Genomic DNA, 23,879 nt, shown 5'->3' with positions numbered 1-23,879 from the left:
TGGTGGGTGGAAAATTATTTGGCAGATGGCTGAGACTCAGAGTCTTGTGTGGTTTTATGTAAAGTGTGGGGCCAGTACTAGTACCGGAAGAAATGGAAGAGATGCTTGCAATTGAAGGGGAATGGGTCCGCATTAATCTTTCTGTGCTTCCAGTGTTACCCGCAACATCTGCCAAATGTGTATGTCTCATGGATAAATAGTTTTGCTTGTCAGAGTTGAAAGCTACATATTCTTTGAATCTCTTGATTCTTGCACGACATACTTTTGGTCACATTGATATAACTTTTGATTGGGAAATTACTTTTCTACATTGGAACTGTAGTGTTTGTTTACTTCAGTCTGGTCTTTTTCATAAAATAGAGGATCCCATATGGATATGAGACACGCTTTCACCATGTAAATCTACAGAAATCCCATCTCAAGCCCTTCAAGTACTGAGTTTTTATTTTATCTTTAATGATCCTCCAACATAATACTGCCAACAGAAGGAGCCATGCTTCACCTTGAACGTGGTAATCGTGGCCCCCATTTGATCCTAGGTGCTCTATCTGATCAGGTAGAAGAGTCAAGAGACAGTTGTGTCCCACTGTCGTTTGTGGTAGAATCTTTGTGACTTTCACGAATCATCGTCGACCATGTGCGACCTTTTACATGATTGCCAGTTGACCCAGTGCTGGGCACTAAGCTATAAGCAGATCGGATCGGATGTCTGGCGTGCTGTGCGGGTAATCTTTTAAACTGAACTAATTATCCAGACAAAAAAAAATCTTTTCAAGTGATTGTACCTAAAGAGTGGGTTGACTTTCCGGTAGCAGGACCTGCAAAACAGTTGGATGTAAAGTCTGAATATTAGCAACTGAAGAGTACTTATCGTGTATACAACGTTCCATTTTGTCGTCTCCTGTTATACCTATTGACGTGGAGAGACATTTGGTGATAGTGGAGACTCATGAGAATGACCTGGCTATCCACTTATGAATAAAACGCATTATTAATGGCACTGCATGCTTTTGGCTGGAGATCACTTCCACTTGCACCCTGACGCCCCGTGAATGATAGGATTAACTATAATTCTCGGAATTTAAAACGAAGAGGGTAAAATTAATACAGAGGCTGGGTTAGTAAAAGGAAGTCTATATTGTTCACGGGCATGGTCTCATGCATGACATAACAACCAATCTATGCGACATCTATTCACTATCTGTCACCTAGAATTCCTTCCTGGATTGGATTTGCTCTCACGATTTCACAATAACATTAATCTAGAGAAACACATCACTTCCAACGTCAATGTCTTCGTCGTCGTCGTATCCTTCTTCTTCGGCATGGTCACCAGTTCCATCGATATCTGTTTCTCCCTCAGTAACCACGCAGCCATCGCCATCCCCAGTTGTGGACGATGACAGTGGTAAACAAATAGCGCCAATATCATCGGCTTCCCCTCCGCCATCTTTCCCACCAGCATCTTTACCTCTTCCTCCTCAAGTGGTAGTAGCATCACGGCCTTCAATTAATCCACAACTTCCTCTAACCTCACCTCCGCTGCCTCCTCCAGCCGCCTCAACACAGCCCATTATATCTCCTCCTCCTCCGCCTTCTCCTTCTTCACCTATAAGTACCACACCATATTCTCCACCACCACCACCTTCAGTCAAAGACACTTCTATAGCTCCGAGGTCACCACTGCCTCCCCAACCTCCAACTCCAGCACCACCACTCACTTCTCCTCCTATTCTTCCCGGAATTTCCCCTCCCATATCTCCCCTAACCCCAGAATCTTCGTCTCCTCCACCTCAGGCTGTTCCAATATCAAGGCCAACTCTTTCTTCGCCAACCCCATCAGCGTCTGCCTCACTGCCGAGTACTCCTCAGATATCTCCACCTCCTACATCAAATTTAGCTCCGCCCCCTGCAAATCCGAGTAAATCACAGCAGCCACAGGTATTGACATCTCCACCACCTCCACCGACTGCCCGGCCTCAAGCTCCAAAGTATCTGACATCTCTGCCATCGCCGCATTCGCTGGTAGACAGAAGTCTACCCGCAAAGCCGGGCACTGGACAGTTTCATATATCAACTGTGCTTGTTGTTGGATGTTTCATAGGTGCGATTCTTCTGGTCATAATTGCGCTTGGACTTTTGATTTTCTGTTGCAAATATAGGAGGAAAAATAAGCACGGGCCTGTGGAGGAGGGTTTCTATAAATCACCCTGCCTAGCGCTAAAAGGTGAGAGATCATTTTCGTTCTAATTTTGGTGAACGTTTCACAAATGAATTGTCTTATTAGAAAAAAGCCTAACTTGCCTGTTTAGTCTGAATATTTGTAAGTTATTGGCAGTTGCAGATTCACTCTCTCAACATGGGAAATTTATTTTGATTGCAGCGACCCATTCATTTTGCTTTTATGTGCATTGATATATGAGATTTCATTTTACTGGGGTTGGATTATCTGTGGTATTAATTGTCAACAGTACGTCTTGAAAAAAATAATTACCGGTCTCTTTGGCTTAGTGATGATGAAACACATCGTGATCGAATCTAATCTGCTGCTAAACTTTCTTGTTTGTATTTGGAGTTGTTAGATAACTGTCATGATGTGGCACCCCAATATCCACAAGACAATGTTCTGCTTCCAAGGACACAGATGCTCAAGGTGGTACCAAATCCCTGTCCCCAGCCTCCTCGCATGCGCAGCCGAGGTGGTGGTTCTGGTTCCATAAGTTCAGGACCTGGAAACCCAATCCCAACTCAAGCCCCTCGTGTTGCCTTGTGTTTCTCAGGTGGAACTTTCACGTATGATCAATTAGTGGCAGCCACCAATGGCTTCTCGGAGGCCAACCTTCTAGGACAAGGCGGTTTTGGGTATGTCCATAAGGGAGTCCTTCCCAGTGGGCAAGAAATAGCAGTTAAGCAGTTAAAGACTGACAGCCATCAGGGGGAGCGGGAATTTCAGGCCGAAGTCGAGACCATTAGTCGGGTGCATCACAAACATCTCGTTTCGCTGGTTGGGCACTGCATTACTGGACCACAGAGATTGCTTATTTACGATTTTGTTCCAAACAAAACCTTGGAATTCCATTTACATGGTAGTCAATTATCTTTAAATATATGTTCCTGAAATATCATCATTAATGTTAATAAGTGCGCCCGTAATTTTATACAACTCATTTCAGGAAAAGAGCAGCCCGTTATTGACTGGGCAGCTAGAATGAAAATTGCTATTGGGTCTGCAAAAGGACTATCATATCTTCATGAGGATTGTAAGTTAATGGCAGATGCTCTCTCTCTCTCTCTCTCTCTCTCTCGTCATACTTGGAAAATTTATTTTCTTGATATTTTTCCTTCATAAAGAGTGACGAATTTAGTGTTTGGACTGCAGGTAATCCAACAATCATTCATCGAGATATCAAGGCATCTAATATTCTTCTTGACTTTAGGTTTGAGGCAAAGGTAGGATCCATGGCGCTATTATGATGCATTTGTAATGCAGCTTTCATGAACTATACATTTAATTCATCTTGAACTCTTGTTCTCTGGGTAACTGTGGGACTGGATGCTTGTACTAGGCAATATTCAGTGTTGGTCGTTTCTTCATTTTAGCAATCTTTTAATCTTTACACTTGGAGCTCTTCTTATATACCTATTTCTACTGTTTCCAAAAGTACCAATCTCTACTATTTCTAAAAGAGAAATGAAGCGACTTCAAGCAATTCTTTTTAGTTGTTATTATTATTTTTTCCCAATTAACTGGTCTCACCTTTTATATATTGCTTATGATGAACTCGGGTATGATTTTCAGGTTTGTGACTTTGGATTAGCCAAAATATCTTCGGACACCAGTACTAGCATTTCTCACATCTCCACTCGAGTTGTGGGAACCTTTGGGTAAGATCATGTTCTTATACAACAGCCATAGAGCCAGAGGTACACTACTTAGGGATATAACACTCGACTGGTTGCAATGAACTCTTGCTGGAATTTTCTTAAAATTTCCTTTTTACATGTTCATCTCGCTTGCATCTGTTAGCCTGCTGTTTTATCTAGTGCATTGAGTATCCTCTATTTCCAAGTTCTGGAAGACTTCAGCTCATGTTCTTCAGGATTGCCTTGTCATTGGCCCAATCCACCATGGCCATAACATGGAATCATACATGTTTTCCCCCAACAAAAATGCTCACTAGCATCTACTTACAGGTACCTGGCTCCAGAGTATGCATCAAGTGGTAAAGTAACTGATAAATCAGATGTTTATTCATACGGGGTCATGCTCTTAGAACTCATCACTGGACGTCCGCCTATCAGTAAAACAGAGTCCTCAAGCAATGTGGGCCTGGTTGACTCGGTGAGTTCTCTTCATCACTGCAATAATATGTCTTTTAGCACCCAAATTGTGAGGAGTGAAACATAAAAATACATCCCCAACATTCCTCCCCTCTGCTGCAGCAAAAAAAGTTTGATGATGAGATTATCAGAGCAGTTTAATACCATCTAACACACGAACATCAGGGTGTTTATTTGAAACTCAAATGCAAGTTAGTCCCCTGTGGTTGCAAGGTCGTGAACATTAATTACCTAAAAAAAACAGTCCACATTTATCTGTTTTCATGCAAGAACAGAAGTAATGTCCAACAAACACTCTTGTTAATACAACGTGAGATCAAATACTTACTACATGAATGATGTGAATCTTTTTGCGACAGATTCCAGTTTTCCCCTTGAACTTCAAGTAGTCTTGGGTGCAGGACTATTTCTATGAATCTTCATATATTTTAACAAACTCCCATTGTCTTGGCATTATAGACCAGGCCTTTGCTCTCTCAAGCACTAGAAGATGGCAATTTTAATGCCCTTGCTGATCCAAGATTGCTGAGTAATTACAACACCAGTGAGATGGCTAGAATGGTTGCTTGTGCCGCTGCTTGTGTGCACCATTCAGCATGGCTTCGCCCACGAATGAGCCAGGTAATATCCTTTTCTTTTGCATTTTTTTTTTTTTTCTCCCTCTTTTTTCTTAGAGAAAGTGGTAGAAGAACCTTGAACGAGTGGAAGAGTTTTGACAAAAAACGCAAACATAGATTGTTACTTTGAACAGTTTAGGAAACATACATAATTTAGATCTATTTATGTATCTATATATTGTTTCTCACTGCCTTCTAAATTTTATCCTATAATATTTTGGGTTGATTTTTTGGCAGCCAACGCAAGCCATAAATTTGAACTCTCTACTCAGCCCTTGGTTTTGAGAAATACCACTATTTTAAGACTATAACATGTAGTATCCAACGTCCGACTGTTCAAGACGGACTAGTTAAATCAAAGCTGTAGCAATTTTGTTCGGAATATTGGGAAAAGAAAATTAGTGCAAAGAAAGAAAATTGTTTAAAGCGATTCTAACCAAAAATTTGAAAACTTGGTGGAACCGAGCAGATAGTTCGTGCTTTGGAAGGACATGTTTCTCTCAGGGATCTAGACCAAGGAATGCTGCTCGGACAGAGCACTCCGTATACATCGTCAGGAAGTTCAAATTTTGAAGCCCATAACAGCATGAAGTTCAATATGACAATGAAAAATCAGGAATATGGCTTGAGTAGGTACAGTGAAAGCACCAGTGAGTATGGGGTTAACCCATCCGGCTCGAGTAGTGAGTTCCAGCAAATAACATGAAGCCACAAGAAGGCGGAGAGCCACGGTATGGATGGCAATTTACTCAATTCTTTAATTTGTTGCTCAGGTCTGCTTAAACATTTGCAGTAGGCGGTTGTATTTGAAGTTGATCTTGGAAGCGTGACACGCAACATCTGCATCAATATTGATGCTTAGCCACTGATATCCTTTGTACATATTTACCATGCAATTCCATGAATGGCTGGCCTTTCTCCTCATAAATGATAATCCACCGGTTCAATCTTTTTAGGTGTATGGTGATGGTCTTTCGTTCATTTCTTACTTATTGATGCAGCAGCACTTACTACCAAATGACTTCAACAAAGGACCAAGTCATAATCTAGTGTCTTATAAATTTTGTAAGAGAGTATTTCAATGAAGTATAAGAAACAACAAAACCCATCAGATCCGATTTAATATAATGAGAAGCAAACTCTCGCATCCAACAGTCCCCCCCCCCCCCCCCCCCCCCAAAAAAAAAAAAGATCTTTATTGATTAAACATGATAGAATAACAAGCAATGCCAATTTCCTCATATTCCAAGTGAAAACAGATCAATGTGAGAAAAATGGTTTCATCGCTTCCCACATCCCAACTTCAAAAACAGAATTTGGTATTTTAGGGCTATCAATGAAGTCTTTGCTTGACATGTATCTCCATCATGATCAGAGCAAGGCCTGGAAGAGAGATGAAACAGGTTGACCAGAAATCACCCACCTTGGCCTTTTTGTTCCTTCAAAGGTAGATAAGATTTCAACCATTGCTTCCAGGGAGCATCCTGTTGTTGCTCAATCCATGACAAAAAACAACTATCCAACAAGCAGAAGAAGTTGACATAAAGAAGCTGATATCTCACAGGTATGTATCGGAAATTTGCAACTTGAACAATTGGCCATATGCCTCCTTCCAAAATCAAGGCCGGGAGAAAATCCCTCTTCACATCTTCCTTTATTTGAGGGACACTCTTTCCAGTTGAAAGCCCCATGTAAGTGAAAAAAACAAGTAAATCCAATGGGCCAAAGAGGAAACCATCAACAGCAACTTTAGTAGCAACAAATCGGAAGGAATTGGGCCGTAATAGGAGTCGAAATCTTATAAATCGGTCCAAACCTTCATACCTACAAATGAGAATAAGAAAAGATTTATATAAGATATTATACACTTTCTGCTTTTTTTGAGAGTGGGAAAAACTAATAGACACCTTTCTTTTCCCTCTCCCTCTGCCTTAACGGTCCTAAAGTTTTTCTATCTAAATAAAGGTCCAAAATTTTTCTTCTTACCATTTTTCTTCTGTTTTTTTTTTTTTTTTTTTTGGGGGGGGGGCGGGGTTTTACAACTTAAACACAGCCTCATCCTCAGGTCCTCCAAATTCTGTTAAGAAATTTAAAAAAGCAATTTAAAAATCAGGCTACAAGAATATGGGCTCAGATGTCAGTGGCAAGTCTGCCTTCAGTTGAAAATTCCAAGTAATGCGACAACCACACGTTAAACTCATCAACAAACGTACCATGTAACGAAAAACTAATCTGTGCATGAACAGTGGTTGTTAAATCTTAATTAAAATCTCAATCTAGAAACAGGTAAGGCACATGTATCAAGAAAGGTATCCAGAAATCATGATTGAAGGTGGCCTATGTACATGTATAGGTTCACTCTCTGTAGCATTGCTCTAATTCCTTCTATGCATTCCATTGAGTTTTGGCAAGTTTCTTTTGGACTTCCCTAAGAGTCAGACATTGGGATAACCTCAAGTATTTTAACAAGCAGTAAGAGAGGTGCCCATTTTATTTTGATCGATTAAAAAAAATTTGCATTAAAGGTTTTCTAAAAGAGTAATATGCTTACCAGAAGTGGCCAACTGGCCCAACAAAACCAAACCCAAACAAGCTGGTTGTAGCCACTCGTTTCCAATTGATTTTCAATTCTTTGTCTTCATCCTGATGGATGAAAGAAAGTAAGTCATTCTAACAAAAATAGTAGTGCTTAGAACTTTCTGGACATGTAATTAGGCCAAAGATACGAATCACATCAAATGACATGAGAATTTAAAATTTTTACAAATTGCAACATAAGCGCTTTTCATTAATATCACAACTCTTAACAATCAAGTAAGCAGCAAGACAAGCACTGAAGATCTGAGTGATCTAAAGAGTCTTGAGTTTATTAGCCACAAACCAAAGCACTTTGTTCTAAGTTCTCGGAAGATTTCCCATATGTTTGTTTCAAATAATCACATCCCACTAAAGTTGACTTCTTCCACTTTGCAACTCTAAACCATAACCTTCTGATACACCCTTTTAAACCCAAAGTCCAGAATTTTCCATAAGCTATAAGCCTATAGCCACCAAAGAATTCGTAAAATTCCAGCAGTAAACTAAATAATTCTAGCAACCTATATTTTAAGGTTTACCCACTTTCCCCTAAACCTTTTTTTTTTTTAAATGATGGGGGAACCACACCACGGCAGAGCCATTAGGATTTCTCCCCAAGGGAGATTAGCACAGGAACCCACTGCCATGACCTCCCACTTAAATCGCAGTTTGATCACAAGTGGAATCAAACCTGTGACATGGGGCTCATGAACACAAGTTTGCCCTTACCACTTGGGCTACCCACGGGTGGGTCACTTTCCCCTAAACTTTAAGTCGATCAAATCCATACAAATTTACAAACACTAAGATTTCTATTTCACAAAGCCGAACGATAAGGCCATAATTTCAACTAACCTAACCCTATCCTGCTCATTAAGCAATTGTAGGTAGATTTACACATTTTATGGGATTGCAGAGGCTCACAACCTCTCACCACTTGATGGCACTCAATATTCCTCACAATATCGGCACCCAAGCAGGTTCCAAATATTGGTCAAGATACGCCTAAATGGAGTACATACATAGAAAGACCATAGAAAGACAGACTTCAATGATAGTGTTGGGTTTATTTTCTTTGTTATGTTTCTCTACAGGAAGAATCCAAACCTCTGTTTTATGCTGAAGAAAATGAAATAACTTGATTATAAAAGGGCATTCATTTAAGAATCCTAAGTAGAAAAACTCCTCCACATACTAGAAGTCTCAGAATTTTGTAGGGTCTGTAGAGTACGTGCAAGAAACTACTAGATTCATTGACTTTTGCAACCTACATTTTGGGCATAACTTCCCATTACTAACTCATAAGAATCTTTTTTCTCAACATTTATTTCCTTCGTTTCCGCATCAGAACCATACAATTCACCATATCTTAACAGAATAAAATGAACGGCGATAGAAAGAAGAAAGAACCCTTTCTAAAACAGTGTTGCACAAATAAGGAGGAGAAAACCGATAATAAGTGCAATCAAGCAAATAGCAAGAAAATGACAGATGGCCAAAATTGGAATGAAATAATAAAAAAGAGAATGGAGAGATCCATTTGCCAAAACAGCAAGAAAAGAGCAAAGAAATGTTCGAATCTGTTCACGTAAGTGTGAGAATAATAGGGATCGTTGATGGGTACTAACCTGAATTTGATGATGCTTCTTGGCAGTGTAATTAGTGATGGTCTGGGCGGCTATATCTCCAAAACCCCATATCACACCTGAGCTGATGACCTGTGTCTTAACCGGGTGGACGGCCAAGCAATTCTGGTACCATTTCCACACCTTCAACATCTCCCAGTGGACGAACAGAGATAACTACTAGACTCAGAGACAGAGAGAGGATTATGAATTGCTGAAAGCCATGCCCTTTTGCGATTCTGATTTGGGCACAGAACTTGAATATTCAGATGAATCCATCTCCGATCTAATCTTTTATTACAGTACTCTTCCAATGAATCAAGAAAGCTATGTAAAAAATTCCCGGAATTCCCTTTCCATGAGAAACCTATTTGCCAGGAAATCCGTTCCCCTTTGACCAAAAGTAGAAAATGTGTTAGGTTTTTGGAAGTGGGACTGCCCTATCCGAGTTATCCTCCTGGGCTTTCTTTTCTTTGCTAAATTACTACATTTCCTCGAGGAAAACGGAATCCCAGCTCAGGGACAAGAACGTCCTTTCGCACTCAGACCAGATGGCGACGTGCTCTTGTTTAGAATTCAGACATGTGGTGCGGGATCCTCGTTAACTTTACGGACTTGGCATTTTCCTAACCATTGTAAGTAACGTTACACATATCTGTGGACTGTGTAATTATTACGTAATTTAAAAAAAAAAATGGTAAAATTTATTATCAAAAAAAAATATGAATTTTATATTTATTTTTTAAAATAATTATACAGCACTTACACATCCATAATTATAAATATTATTTTTTTAAAATAAATAAATAAATACAACACTCAAATTAAAAAAATTTAATTTTTTAATAATAAATTTAATTTTTTTTAAATAACTACACATAACTTATACACTTTATAATTATATATACATTACTATGTAATGTTTTTAATGGACTGATATGTATAAAAATGTTTCGAAATTACATGAGATAAAATCATAAATGCCCTGTTTTCTAATTTAAAGGGTGTCAATAATTACTTAGAAATAAAAGGAGAAGGTAGTTGCTATTTACAGAAGGGAGGGATTACTGTGATTTTATTCTAGAAAGAAAATATAATAGACGACTACAACAAACTGCAACCCAGAAATTTGAGAGGCTTTGGACCTTACCTTCCGCACCTTATCTCCCTTTTTTATCCTTTTGTCTCTCGGTCGAACATGATAATAGTTGTGGATAATGTTATATCGTTCCGTTGGAAGTTATGGGACTCCATGCATTGCAGTTTATAGACTCTACATGAATCAATCGCGAAATCCATCTCTTTCTCCCTCCTGCTGCCCGCAACTGCGCAATTTCTTAGCTGAGCCCAGTTGATATAATCAATCCCACGGTCATTTTAGTCGTTGAGAAATATAATTTCTTGATGCTTTCATTTCTAATTCATATTTTTCACTGAAAAGCTTCTCTTTTTCTTTGAAAAAGAAAAACTTTAAAGAGTTGTTCAATACCACCCAACATCTTCATATATTCGGTTAATTTTTTTCTGGGTCAAAGTAGTTTAAACTCGAGGGAATCAGCTAATGGAAAATTACATTTCCTTCTCGATGGATTTTGAAGTTTTAGAGCCCTTGTTCGGTTGATGCGTTGGAGCGGGCAAGTTTGATAATTTGTAAAAGGTGTGGAATTTCATTTTCCTTGTTATTTCTTTTGTTTGTTATACCTTTATATGCATTTCTCGTTGATCAAATGATGCACACACTGACACCTGATTGAGGACTTTGGATTAAGTTTTTACAATGCTTTTGATTCCATTCTGGATTTTGCTATTGATTATTTTGGTTTTATACATATGAAAAACATATTGGAAATGATGCGAAAGTGGAAAACCCTCGTGGGTGCCTGTTTCTGGAGATTGATGTTGAAGGTTTTTTTTCCTTGAACGTGAACTAGTTATTTGGTTCAATCACGTGCAGTCTACTTCAGTTCAAGACTCTGAATTGGAGAAGACAAGTTTACAGGACCATATGGAAGAATCTGACAATGGGAAAGCTGTTTCTAGAACCAACCGAAAACATCAAGCACGAACTGCCACCATAACAAGAGGATGGGTTCGAGCATTACCGATCAAGGTTAATTTTAGCAATCTCCTTTTCTATCATTTGGGCTGTTTATTGTTTCTGGAGTATACTTGACCAGCCTCACTTTGAGTCTAAGAATCAAATCATTATTATGGGAATCGGGATTTGTCTACTGACCACCGTCATGCTATGACAAATACATGTTTTCCTGGATCTGATGAAAACAAATTTGTTTCTCCACTACGGTCTACCATTGGCGAGACCAAAAGTTCTAGTCAAGATCCTGAGTTAAAAACTGATCTTTTCTGTTCTTTTCTTCATTTGGTTAATATTTGGAGATTTTTTTTCTGGTTTTATGTAGTTGTGAAGACAATCAGTGGCACCTCCACTCCTGTAAGATCGGGATGGAGGGTCTTCAAGACCTATAAAGTGTGTAATAACTTACCAATAAACACAATCTGAAAAAGAAAGAAGAAAACATAGTTAAGCTTAATGGTGAAAGATGTTGGGAAACTAAGAAATGACACTTCAGTAACAATGAGGATGTTAAGATGGACGGTTGATGAGTTACGAAAAATGGCCTAAAATAAAAGAGCAATGAAAAGATTACGATTGAGTTGGTATGAGTTAAGTTTTTGACTTTTTGGAAGGTTAATATAATTTTGAAGGGTATTACTTTGACTAACTTGGGAAGGATTTGTTCCCATGCTTTAGAAAAGATATTAATCTTGTCTAACTGAAAGGAAAGGAGCATCCTTAAATTGACAACCATAGTAAGGCACTGCCCTTAATTTTAGGGGGACAATGAGAAATTTCTTAATTATTATTAGAGTTATGCTACTTGCAAACCTGGTGCAAGACATTACTATTACTAGTACTAATAGGTAATCTCATCTCTTTAATAAAATTCGTATTTACTGATTAAAAAAAAAAAAAAAAGCACTAACAGGTAATCATCGTCATCATCATTATCATCAACCTAATCTTGATTGGTATATGTGACAATCTCTAAAGGTTGTGTACTGATTGCTCTAGTTAGAGCTTGCGCATGTCATATTTAGTATATCAAGAAGGTGATCAATGCCTGATGGATTCTGACATATGATTAATACATCTTCTCCCAAATTCTGATCATGTTCTCATCTTATGTTCTAGAATTCTTGTCTAGGTAGCTGACCATATTGAGTTTCTTCTGTCATGAGTAACCAAGAATAGACATTCAAGCCCGTTGTGAACTGCATGTGAAAAATAGTGCTACAGAAAAAAATAAAAATAAAAAATAAAGAAGAAGAAAAGAATACACAATGAAATAGTATCTTCTTAACATATCCCAAAAATAAAGGGATGCTCAACCTCTTCTCTTTGGATTTGAATAATTAAAGACAGTAGAGGTAAAGACTTATTGAGTTATTTTAATGTGGGCCCAAATTATGTTTGTCAGAATTTTTGTTTATATGCTTTGCTTTGTTTATGGTAGTTGAGTTTAAAGTTTGTATTATGTCAAAAATTAATGGTTCTTGAGCTTTTACGTTCACAGCAGCATTCTCCAGATGACAAGAATCAATCATACAGGGCATCAAAGTCTGCAGATTCCAAATACCAATCCCACTGCATTATCTGCACGAATGAAAATAGTTGCCGAACTGTTCGCTCAAGAACAAAGTTGATGAATATTCTGATAGAAAGAGGGAAACCCCAGGAAGTCCAGTCCATATTTGACAGTTTGATTGAAGGAGGGCACAAGCCGTCTCTTATAACATACACGACCTTGTTGGCTGCCTTGACCATCCAGAAGCGCTTCAAGTCCATACGTTCAATTATCTCTCAGGTGGAAGAAAATGGAATGAAGCCTGACTCAATATTTTTTAATGCTGTTATAAATGCTTTCTCCGAGTGTGGAAACATAGAGGAAGCCATGGAAACCTTTTGGAAAATGAAGGCAAGTGAATTACAACCCACAACGAGCACTTATAACATATTAATTAAAGGTTACGGGATTGCAGGTAAACCTGCAGAATCTCTGAAACTGCTACAATTAATGTCACAAGAGAAAAATGTCAAACCCAATCTCAGGACCTATAACGTGCTTGTCAGAGGATGGTGTAAGAAGAATGATATTGTGGAGGCATGGAATGTGGTAAATAAGATGGTAGCTTCTGGCATTCAACCTGATGCAGTTACTTACAACACAATATCAACAGCTTATGCTCAAAATGGAGAGACAGATCAGGCAGAAGGGATGATTTTAGAGATGCAGAAAAATAGTGTGCAGCCCAATGGGCGAACTTGTGGCATCATCATAAGTGGCTATTGTAAGGAAGGAAAACTGAAAGAGGCCTTGAGATTTGTGTACAGGATGAAGGATCTTGGCGTGCATCCTAATCTTGTAATTTTCAACTCGTTGATTAAAGGATTTGTAGACACCATGGACAGAGATGGGGTGGATGAGGTGAGTTTGAGCTATGATAGTTTGGTTCTATTCTTTTTCCTTCGAAAAATTCTCTTCATTATTGCATGGCATATTATTTTGATTCTTAAGGCAAAACTGTATCAACAGTTTTTTACATAAATATTCACCACGTTTACCCCTCTTTCTTAGTACATCATCCTATAACTGCTAATGTGTCCAAGCAATATGTCCCCACACTTTTCTTCATTTTCCCGCCTCTTTAGCAATCTAACTGAATCTGTCCTTCTTATTCATTTTTTTCTCTTCAAACCAGAGGCAATTTGCCACTTTGCTAGAAGCTCTTGGTAATTCTCGCTTCCCACCCTTCCCCCCTGGTTTTAGCAGGTCCCCCACACTTTTCCCTTTTTTTCTTGTGAAATCTAACCTAACATTTTTTTCCAGTTCTTTGGCGGTGACCGGTCATCTTAACTAAATTCATTAGAAAACAAAGGCAACAGACCGACTATGTTAGAAGCCCATGGCATTATTTTAGGTTCTCTTACTTTGAACTTAAGAGGTGATACTATTTGGGCATTATCACTCAATCCCATGTTTAAGTCTAAATATTTTGTTATGGAACAAGTCTTGTTATTTGTTCTAGAATCTCAGATTCCCGCAAGAACAAACAGAAAACTCTATAAACCTGTTAAGACTTACGGTACTGTTCTGCTGTGCTGAGGTGCTTGAAAATTGTTGCTCTGTTATTTAGGTGTTTGACCTCCTTCTAAGTCAGTTTTCATGATACGTTATTTCTTTGCTTAATCCTTATGTATCCCAAGTCTTTTTAATTGACTCTTTAGTTTGGAAGGGTTTTAATATTTGGTACCTAACCCCGAGGGATAGCTCAATTGGTCAGGCCTTAGGTTTGCTCCCCAATGGTCACTAGTTCGAGTCCCCTCAGGGCCACTGGAGGATTTACCTGGTTGTTAACTTCAGGGCCCCTTGGGATTAGTCGAGGTGCGCGTAAGCTGGTCCGGACACCCAAGGTTATCAAAAAAAAAATATTTGGTACCTTAATCATTGAAATTCAAGATGAACATTATTATCAAAGCCCCAATTCTCCTTCATGCCATTTTCAAACAAAGTAATGACTAGAAACTTTCTTTATTATCAAAGCCCTTTCAATAATTATCAATAACAACCTTGTGCAAGTATAATGCATGGAAAGCATTGATATGCAGGTAATGGCATTGATGGACGAGTCGGGGGTCAAACCAGACGTGATAACATATAGTACCATCATGAATGCATGGAGTACTGCAGGATTCATGGAAAAGTGCAGGCAAATCTTTGATGACATGATGAAGGCGGGAATAAAACCTGATGCACATGCCTACAGCATTCTTGCTAAAGGATATGCACGTGCACGAGAACCGAAGAAAGCTGAAGAACTATTGAGAGCAATGACCAAATCGGGAGTCCGTCCAAACGTTGTGATTTTCACTACTGTCATCAGTGGATGGTGCAGCACTGGACAAATGGAATATGCCATAAAGATTTTTGACAAGATGTGTGAGTTCAAGGTTTCTCCCAATTTGAAGACTTTTGAGACCTTAATTTGGGGATATGGAGAAGCAAAGCAGCCATGGAAAGCAGAAGAAATGCTCCAAATTATGGAAGAATTTGATGTTCAACCAGAGAAATCCACCATCTTGCTTGTTGCAGAAGCTTGGCGTGCCACTGGATTAACAAAAGAAGCAAATAGGATGCTCGATATTGTGAAAGGTAAGGGAATGACACGTCAGACGGTGACAGAAGAAGAGATAGCGGTAGAAAGTTCAGAGAAAATTTACCAGAAGCAACCTGCGGGTGCCTCTGCTACTGATCTGTTACAGATACCAGCAGTGGTAACGAGTGATCAGAAAAGATCAACCACAGCAACTAAAAAAGGCCGCATGGTGTTGAGAGATACTGATTTTCCATTAGAGCGTTCATACCTTTCTACAAAATCGATGTATCTTTGTCACACTTGTAAATTTGGAGACAGATCACCAGTCATATGCCGGAAGCAGTCACAAAGGCAGCTTGGGATGTTTGCTCAGCTTCCACTTTCATGTACAGCCGTATTCTTGAACTGAAGGAGATACAGAAATTACAGTTTTTGATGAAATCCCGTTCACACCAGAAAGAAATTATATTACATTTTGTATAGACAAGGGAGCTGCTTCATTTTCAGGACCTTATAGTTGTTTCAGGTCTGCTTCAATACCCAAAGTCAATGATAATCTTGTATTTTAAGCACGGGAAGACTTGGCTGCTTTTTTTTTTTTAATTGGATTTAACTGATTCATCCATTGTTGTAACGAAAATTGGCCCTTCTGAAGACAGCCTTGGAACTGAAAATTCATACGTCGGTTTCATGAGGTACTTTTACGATGGTTTTTTTTAAAGGCTTTTACAGTTTTACCCCACCAAAGAAATATAAGCTGATGATGTCTTTGCTCAGTCAAATAAAATTTTGATCATCTCAGAATGGCTGAGGTTGACTGCTCTTCTTTCCCTAAAATCTTCACCCGACCCTAAGCTATGTCAGAATCAAGCTATCTTCGAGGAGTTGTTTCCTTTGCAAAACCCAAACCCAACACCCCCCATTCTTTGTGGCCGGAGTGCCCCCAAACTCTTTGCAAAGGATCCCATATTCTTTTCTGAGAAATGATAGAGCGACCAAAAAATTGTACACATATTTTGTATCAAATTTTTTCTTTTTACTTAATAGTTAATAAGGTATTTTTTAATGATTTTGTAATTTTTTTTTTTAAAAAAAAATTAAGGGGTTTAAAAAATGATTAAAAAAAAAAAAACAATCTACACTATTTGGTACCCATTCAGCACCGAATTTCGGGCGGAAGTCCCACCACTCTTTTTTTATTTTATAAAAAATAAGTTTTTCACTCACAAATTACCACCTATACCAAATGATCAAAAGTTTCAATTTGCATCCTAGTTGCATGTTTGCTCTTTTCGATCTGCACCCTCAATTACCATTTGGCAGCTGAAGTGAATAAATAGTATATTATATGGGAGGGATAATCTTAACCGATCACGCAAGTTGAAAAATATACAATTAAAACTTATGATTATTTGGGTTGAAAAATGAAAAACAGGCAATAGCTTACGGTTGAAAATTGTAATTTCACCTTAATTTTTATATTTGTTTTTCATGTGAAACCAGGTATAAGATTTTGGAAGACTCAAACAAGCATAATATTAACGAGAGAAGGTATACAACCAAGTCATGTCAAATTAGATTACTTTTATAAAATCTCTTTGTGGCTGAATCATTTATCTATTAATGATTATCCATTACTAGTTGTTTTGTACATGGTGTCATTAATTTCATATATATGATTCACATCTTGTGTCTATTTATCCCACTTTAATGAATCTTAATCCATTAATTTCTTCCATGTGTGCTAACTGGTAATTATTGAAATACTGAGTAATGCCATTTTATTTGTTAAATTATGGAACAAATTGTATGAGACCGAGAGTAAAAGAATACAGCAAATATAGTCATCAGAACTCCTTGGATATAAACATCATGAAAAATACAAAGTAGAATTGTTTATATTGTTTATTGTATTCTGCCTTTTTTCCTCTCCAGAGTCGATACTTCTCCCTCTGGATGTTGAGAAGGAACTCTGCTGAGAAGCCATACAAGGACAACACCAACAAGAGCACCAGAAAGATGTGCAATGTGATTGACACCTTGCATCGAGTTTCCACCCCGGAAGGTGCCTGAAATGGCCGTTGAAGCTTGGGCTGCTTCCATAACCTATCGTGCCCAAAGAAAAGCATATGAACGAGCGATACAGCTTAGTGCATCTTCAGAGGAGGGGTGTGGAAGGGAAAAACACAAAAGCATGTTTACATGAGATGCAAGACTATATCACTAAGGTTGTTTATTTAACTGCAATATATACATGTAACACAAACACCTTACATGAGATTGATTGTGAACATTTTTATGAATTAAACCCCTCTTGTTTACATCAGAGAATAAAAAGTACTCACCCTTTCTATAACAAATTGGCCCAATATAAGCACTTCAAGAATCTTCCTCCAGTCCCAGGACATCTACAATAAGGAGAATGGGATTTAAGACTTTTACGTGGATTAATTTCAGAATGAAATTACAGATTATACACTTCGGATACCTTTACAAGCACACTGATTGCAAACAACCCAAAAACAGCACCAGAGGCCCCAACAGATACGGCATTCCTCGGTAGAATCAGCCATGAAACAAGGTTTGCTCCAACGCCTGTAAGAATGTAAGAAAGCCACAATGCAAAACTACCCTCCTCTTCTTCAACAAGCTTTCCTATTGGAGGAAAAACATGACCGTCAAATTGATCTACTCATTCTACCTTTTGAAACTCACCTAATTGGCAAGACAAGTGAGACCCTCACCAAAAATATACAGGAAGAAAAGGTTGCTTGAAAGATGGTTCCTGAAAAATATAAATGGGCAATACAGCAAAAGGTTAAAGGAGGGAAGGATAATAGGCAAAATCCATCTTTCGTACAACCTTCAAAGCATAAAGGTCTCACCAATTGGCATGACAAAATGTTGCTGTCAGGAACTGATACCAAGCAGGCCAATTGTGGTACAAGTACAGACTTTTAATGCTTTGAACCTAGCCCAAAAAAAAAACTTGTCAGGTCCTTATAATCTTAGCTAGACAACCAGACTATTAACAGAATCATATCCCACCAAATTAGCCATTCCATGATCTTAGCATTCTATTATAATTGTAAATTATTTCATTCCTTTTATAATTGTTACCATAGAAAGACAAGGCATGTACTATATATTTTATACGATCCTACACTGTAAATGTACTTCAGAAATATATTCAATTCAATTCTTGACATGGTATCAGCCAAACAACGTTCCTAAAACCTTCAAACCCAACACCTATCATGGCCGAACCCTCCAACCCCCCTCCTTCTTCTCCTTCTCCCTATCTCCTTCATCCCTCTGATTCTCCTAGCCTTATTCTCGTCTCTAGCCAACTTACTGGAGATAATTACCCCAAATGGCAAAAAGCCATGACTCATGCTCTCAACGCCAAAAAAAAACTCAGTTTTGTTGATGGTTCCCTTCTTCCACCAGACACCGATTCACCCAACTATTCTCAATGGAATCAAACCAAGGACATGGTTCTTACCTGGCTTCTTAACTCCATCAGCCCCTCCCTAGCCAACTCTCTTGAATTCCATACCAATCCACGTGAAGTGTGGCTTGACCTTCAATCTCGTTTCTGTCATGGAAACAACGCACGGGTCTACCATCTCAAACGAGAATTAGCTTCCCTGCATCAAAACACCACCTCCATTCATGACTACTACAACCAGATTAAACAAATCTGGGATGAACTTACTCATCTCCAAAAATGCAGTGATCTCAAAGAATTTCAACAACAAGCAGAGGATGAAAGAGTTTACCAGTTTCTTCTTGGCCTCAATGATTCCTTCTCTCAACTGAGAACCCAGATTCTAACCATGGAACCCCTTCCCCCCATCACCAAAATTTTCTCTATTTTATTTCAGGAGGAACAGCAGCGGCTCCTTCACCTTCGGCCCACCTCCACCGAAATCACCAGTTTTGCTACCCACTCCAGTGGCCCCTCGAAACCACTCCTCCGATGCTCCGAATGTGGACGGAACGGCCACACCCGTGACCGGTGCTGGCGCATCATTGGCTACCCTCCAGGCCGAGCACCTCGCCCAAAGACCCAACCTTCCCTTCTTGGTAAACCACCGTCGGGCCCCTCACCGATGGCTCATCAGGCCTCCTCGTCCACCACACACTCACCGGTACCCGATCTCACCCCTGAGCTCTACCAAAAGCTCCTAGATTTGCTCAGCCCACCGAATCCCTCCAGCAATTTTGTGGGTAATATTTCTTCCCCTTTCTCTTCCACTTCCGGCCGAACATGGATCATTGATAGTGGAGCTAGCCACCACATGTGCCATGATCGGAATTTGTTCTCTGATTTTTCCTCCCTCTCCAATCCTCCGAATGTTTGCTTACCAACTGGTTCATCACTTCCCATTGAAGGGATCGGCACCATCCCTTTGACCGATTCTCTCATTTTAGCTAATGTCTATTTTGTCCCTTCATTTCATTTTAATTTACTTTCTATACCTCAACTCACATCAACTAATACTTGCCTTGTTCTTTTTTCTTCCACTCAATGTCTTTTTCAGAACCCACAATCGACGAAGCTGATTGGAGCGGGTGAGCTTTGCAATGGACTTTATGTATATCGGCCTCCATCTGTCACGGCTTTTTCTACTCAGACTCTCGCTAATAAGATCCTATGGCACCAACGCCTAGGTCACCCTTCTCGTTTAAATATTCCCACTCTTTTTAATAATAATCCTTGTATTATTTCTGATTGCGATATTTGCGCTCGTTCAAAACATACTCGACTTCCTTTTCCATTAAATGCTAATAAAAGTACTTTTGCTTTCAATCGCATTTTTTGTGATATATGGGGTGGTTACCATACTTCTTCACTTTGTGGTGCTTATTATTTTCTCACTATTGTCGATGATTTTTCTCGTTCCACGTGGATATACCTCATGCGCCATAAATCTGAAACTTATACTCATCTCCTTCATTTTTTTGCACTTATCCAAAATCAGTTCGATGCCATGATTAAAATTATACGAACTGATAATGGACAAGAATTTCTCTCCCATAAATTTCAAAATTTTCTTCATGACCACGGGATCATTCATGAACGTACCTGTGTCGAAACTCCACAACAAAACGGTGTTGCGGAGCGAAAACACCGGCACCTCCTGAATGTCGCTCGTAGTCTCCGCTTTCAAGCGCATTTACCCTTAAAATTTTGGGGCGAATGTGTCCTCACTGCTGCTTATCTTATTAATCGCACCCCCAGTCGTATTCTTCAAAATAAATCTCCTTTTGAACTTCTCTTCAATATCTCACCCAATTACGCTCACTTACGCGTTTTTGGTTGTCTTTGTTATGCTCAAACCCTTCATGCTTCCCGTGATAAATTCTCACCTCGTGCCTCCAAATGTGTCTTTCTTGGATATCCCGGTCATCATAAAGCTTACAAGCTTTATAACCTAGATACCCACGCTATTTTTTATTCACGTGACGTTACCTTTCATGAACACATATTTCCATTTCAAACACTCTCCCCCCCTCCAGATCCCTCCCTACCTATTATTCCTCTTCCCGTTCCCGAGCCCATCTTACCACCACCATCTCCTATTTCTTCACCCTCTATTTCCGAAACCCCTCCACCACCCCAATCTTCTCTCTCTCTTCGTCCTAGACGTACCATCACTCGACCTGCTTATCTACAGGATTACGTCTGTCCGACCATACATACGGAGTCCACTGCATCCTCATCCGCTGCATCAGTTTCAGGTACTGCTCATCCTTTATCTGCTTTTCTTTCCTATTCTCGTTTTTCTCCTTCTCATCTTACCTTTTTAACTGCTCTCACCACTTCTGTTGATCCTTCCTGTTATTCCACTGCCAATCGCCACCCTCATTGGCGTGAGGCCATGTCTGCTGAGCTCCGAGCCTTAGAGGGCAATGCCACCTGGACCCTCGAACCCCTTCCTCCTGGTAAGAAACCCATTGGATGCAAATGGGTCTTCTTGACACAGACTAGCGCTGCATTGAACGAGTAGAACAGAGAAAATTTTCCCTCGAGGATATACGCATACCCACATTGGTCATAGCATCCTACGAGAGTATGATAACTGGCGTCCAAATCTAGGAAGAGCCTCAAATCTTGGAATGTAATGCCAAGCTTCGGTAATTCTTGGGCCTTCTCTTTAGGATGGAAGGGTGTTCCGTATAGGTTCCATGCCCAACTCCATCATCAGTCAAATAACATCATTTTGTCCATAAAATTTTAAAAATATACTTTTTTTTTTATAAGTATAATCTTTTTAATTAGTTAATTGCAGGCTGTGGGGTTCGAACCCACAAAATTTTAAAAATATACTTAACAAAAATCCATAACAATACCTGTGTACTCGGGCTTCGCCCAGTCTTTTATTCTTATTAATAAAGTTCATACCTAACAAAAGAGAAAATCCATAACATTAAGCCACGATAAATCACTACCTGAAAGAAGTGATCCGCCACATATATTCCAATATTAAGAAGTATAATCCAGAAAATCCCATTAACACGTCTCTCCGGCTTTCTTCTCTCTTCAGGCTTTCCGAGTTCCAGCTGTGATATCATATCTAACAAACATAATTATGAGGTTGCTTAACAGTTCTTTTCCCCGACATATAAGACTGAATGAAGTCAAGTCCAGCAGAAAGGAAATGAGAAAAGCATATCCCCCATTAGCATATTTCACATAAATCAAATTACTTTTGTAGGTGTTATTGAGGGATTGGGTTAGCATTTAGAAATGGCTTCCTTGCTTTGAAGGTTTCATCTTTAGATAAAATCAAAGCAGCTTACACTCTCAAAAAGGCTAGAAAAATAGCTCCAAAAGTGCCTTGGAACTATTTTTTAAAGCAAACTGTGCTTCAAGAGGAGCAACATGCTCAGCAAGGTGGCATCAAGTAGATACGGGACATGACACACATCAAGTGTTTGTAAAAACTACTAGGACAGAAACCTTTGACTTAAAATTAGACGATGGCGAATACGAAGTATGTATGATAGCTAAAACGAGGGGGATAAGGTTTACCTGAACCGTTCATCTTGCATACGATGTGGGGTCGAGCAGCAGAGGAGAGAGGGTGAGAATGGAGGGCTTTATTGGGTCTGGTGAGTCTTCGAGTATAAGAGATGGGGTGAGGTACTGGAAGAGTAGGAATTTTTGTTGGACGGGAAAAAGAAGCCATGGGCATGAGATTGCATGAAGAATGAGGTGTTCGGAGTTGGTGAAACCGTAGTTGCCCCATTCTTCTAGAGCGAATTCAGAATCCTCTGATATAATAGAGTTTCGTATTGTATGTCTTTCTGTGTGTCCGAGAACTTTCTCAAACTCAAAACCTCCTTTTCACTTTTCCCTCTGGTGGGCGGTGAGTCCCGCAAAATAAAAATAAAAAAATGGTAATTATAATTATAAATGTGTAAGTATTATATAATTATTTTTAAAAAAATAAATAAATATAAAATTTATATAAAAATTTTAATTTTTTAATAATAAATTTAATTCTTTTTTAAAATGACTGAACAACATTTATATATTTTACGTCTGTATATAATATTAATCAATAAAAAAACACTTGATTTTAAACTATTGAATTGTATACTTGATTAAAAATTTAAAAACATGATCGTTCATGTTCTTTAAAAATTTAATTATTCGTAGAATCTTAAGGATAAAATTTTATTCGACAATGATAGTTTTAATTAACGAAAAACTAGTGATAACTTGAGGTATACATTTTAATTTTTAAGGCCTTGGAACAATAAAATTTTCTAGTCTACCTTAAAGGAAATGACTAGTTTGAACACTAAGGTGTTCTTAAATATTTCTTTTCCAGACATCAATCTCAAATATAAAATATTTTTTAATTTTAAATTATCAAATTTTTTATTTAATTATTATCTGATCACAAAATTCAATACAATTTTTTAAAATTTTAAATAAAACATAAAAAATATTACAACCTTTTCAAATTTTAAAATAAAAATTATATTTAAATAATTTTTTACAACCCCCTATTCAAGATAATCAAACAATAAAATTTTCTCAGTTGTAACAACTCATCTAAAATTGGTGGATTGTTTCTTTTGTAGTTGCTATTCACAGCCTAAAATAAAAACTCTTAGCACTGTTAATAGATTATCTACATCTAAAAAAGAGTGTATTTTTTAACTAATAGATAGAAAATCTACTTGCAACGGATTAGTCAATACTAAATTTTGTAGCTTTTAGCTACAGTATTTATAAAGAGAATATCAAATTTGATATATACTGTACAAAAAGTAAATTCTTATTTTATTAATTTTTTCTAACTCATTTCTATCTCCAGATCATGCTAAATATAGTTGGATGGAAAATATAGAAATTTGATTTGTAATTAAGATATTTATATAAAATATATGGGTTTAATTAAATATTTGTGATTATTAGCATTAAATGACAATTGAAAAAATATAATTTTTGACCCATAATTTAATTAGAATATGATTAATAATTAACATATAAATGGGTAGAATAGTAAAATATGAGAAG

At 38.2% G+C, this 23,879-nt stretch overlaps 4 protein-coding genes across 9 annotated transcripts; 2 read left to right on the top strand and 2 right to left on the bottom strand.

The window, feature by feature from the left end:
• The first annotated feature begins 580 nt into the window (after positions 1-580).
• On the top strand, positions 581-6,124 carry LOC122315797 (proline-rich receptor-like protein kinase PERK1). 2 transcript variants are annotated; one of them, XR_006244115.1, is made up of 8 exons: positions 581-2,227; positions 2,583-3,086; positions 3,174-3,260; positions 3,380-3,450; positions 3,800-3,885; positions 4,195-4,342; positions 4,806-4,962; positions 5,428-5,561. XR_006244115.1 is itself a non-coding variant. In XM_043131964.1 (8 exons), exons 1-8 carry the CDS (start codon positions 1,291-1,293, stop codon positions 5,662-5,664), a joined length of 2,232 nt encoding a protein of 743 aa, XP_042987898.1. In that variant the 5' UTR covers positions 968-1,290; the 3' UTR covers positions 5,665-6,124. The 2 variants fall into 2 exon arrangements, 1 of the variants encoding a protein (XP_042987898.1); XM_043131964.1 differs by having other exon boundaries at positions 968-2,227; positions 4,801-4,962; positions 5,428-6,124.
• LOC122315799 (protein Mpv17-like) lies at positions 5,981-9,644 on the bottom strand. Its single transcript, XM_043131966.1, has 3 exons — positions 9,164-9,644; positions 7,510-7,601; positions 5,981-6,782 (listed from the first exon to the last, which is right to left on the bottom strand). Exons 1-3 carry the CDS (start codon positions 9,311-9,313, stop codon positions 6,374-6,376), a joined length of 651 nt encoding a protein of 216 aa, XP_042987900.1. The 5' UTR covers positions 9,314-9,644; the 3' UTR covers positions 5,981-6,373.
• Positions 9,645-10,280: 636 nt separating this feature from the next.
• LOC122314968 (pentatricopeptide repeat-containing protein At5g25630) lies at positions 10,281-16,041 on the top strand. 4 transcript variants are annotated; one of them, XM_043130628.1, is made up of 4 exons: positions 10,281-10,817; positions 11,115-11,270; positions 12,757-13,668; positions 14,850-16,041. In XM_043130628.1, the coding sequence occupies exons 2-4, from the start codon at positions 11,166-11,168 to the stop codon at positions 15,744-15,746; spliced, it is 1,914 nt and encodes a 637-aa protein (XP_042986562.1). In that variant the 5' UTR covers positions 10,281-10,817; positions 11,115-11,165; the 3' UTR covers positions 15,747-16,041. The 4 variants fall into 4 exon arrangements, with proteins under 4 accessions (XP_042986562.1, XP_042986563.1, XP_042986564.1 ...); XM_043130629.1 differs by having other exon boundaries at positions 11,021-11,270; XM_043130630.1 differs by having other exon boundaries at positions 10,281-11,270; positions 12,760-13,668.
• Positions 16,042-17,092: 1,051 nt separating this feature from the next.
• Positions 17,093-22,713, bottom strand: LOC122314967 (rhomboid-like protein 11, chloroplastic). Of its 2 annotated transcripts, none has more exons than XM_043130625.1 (7): positions 22,380-22,712; positions 21,797-21,921; positions 18,223-18,308; positions 18,082-18,122; positions 17,826-17,992; positions 17,683-17,745; positions 17,093-17,443 (listed from the first exon to the last, which is right to left on the bottom strand). In XM_043130625.1, the coding sequence occupies exons 1-7, from the start codon at positions 22,594-22,596 to the stop codon at positions 17,243-17,245; spliced, it is 900 nt and encodes a 299-aa protein (XP_042986559.1). In that variant the 5' UTR covers positions 22,597-22,712; the 3' UTR covers positions 17,093-17,242. The 2 variants fall into 2 exon arrangements, with proteins under 2 accessions (XP_042986559.1, XP_042986560.1); XM_043130626.1 differs by having other exon boundaries at positions 17,265-17,493; positions 22,380-22,713.
• Positions 22,714-23,879: the final 1,166 nt, after the last annotated feature.

The sequence above is a fragment of the Carya illinoinensis genome, chromosome 7, assembly GCF_018687715.1.
Source record: "Carya illinoinensis cultivar Pawnee chromosome 7, C.illinoinensisPawnee_v1, whole genome shotgun sequence".
Classification (NCBI taxonomy): domain Eukaryota; kingdom Viridiplantae; phylum Streptophyta; class Magnoliopsida; order Fagales; family Juglandaceae; genus Carya; species Carya illinoinensis.
Note: the sequence above shows the minus strand (reverse complement) of the source record. Positions and strands in the feature narration are given on the sequence as shown.

Bases quoted from the DNA above. Each gene is read 5' to 3' on its own strand.
- LOC122314968 (XM_043130628.1), top strand. From the start codon at position 11,166: ATGGAAGAATCTGACAATGGGAAAGCTGTTTCTAGAACCAACCGAAAA. The intron at 11,271-12,756 runs GTTAATTTTAGC...TTACGTTCACAG, and splicing joins TTCGAGCATTACCGATCAAG to CAGCATTCTCCAGATGACAA. The intron at 13,669-14,849 runs GTGAGTTTGAGC...ATTGATATGCAG, and splicing joins ACAGAGATGGGGTGGATGAG to GTAATGGCATTGATGGACGA.
- LOC122315797 (XM_043131964.1), top strand. From the start codon at position 1,291: ATGTCTTCGTCGTCGTCGTATCCTTCTTCTTCGGCATGGTCACCAGTT. The intron at 2,228-2,582 runs GTGAGAGATCAT...TGGAGTTGTTAG, and splicing joins ACCCTGCCTAGCGCTAAAAG to ATAACTGTCATGATGTGGCA. The intron at 3,261-3,379 runs GTAAGTTAATGG...TTTGGACTGCAG, and splicing joins ATCATATCTTCATGAGGATT to GTAATCCAACAATCATTCAT.
- LOC122315799 (XM_043131966.1), bottom strand. From the start codon at position 9,313: ATGTTGAAGGTGTGGAAATGGTACCAGAATTGCTTGGCCGTCCACCCG. The intron at 7,602-9,163 runs GTTAGTACCCAT...TTCATCCATCAG, and splicing joins AGAAGCATCATCAAATTCAG to GATGAAGACAAAGAATTGAA. The intron at 6,783-7,509 runs GTAAGCATATTA...TCTCATTTGTAG, and splicing joins GGGCCAGTTGGCCACTTCTG to GTATGAAGGTTTGGACCGAT.
- LOC122314967 (XM_043130625.1), bottom strand. From the start codon at position 22,596: ATGGGGCAACTACGGTTTCACCAACTCCGAACACCTCATTCTTCATGC. The intron at 17,746-17,825 runs GTATCCGAAGTG...TCCTTATTGTAG, and splicing joins CAATCAGTGTGCTTGTAAAG to ATGTCCTGGGACTGGAGGAA. The intron at 17,444-17,682 runs GTGAGTACTTTT...TGGGCACGATAG, and splicing joins GCCAATTTGTTATAGAAAGG to GTTATGGAAGCAGCCCAAGC.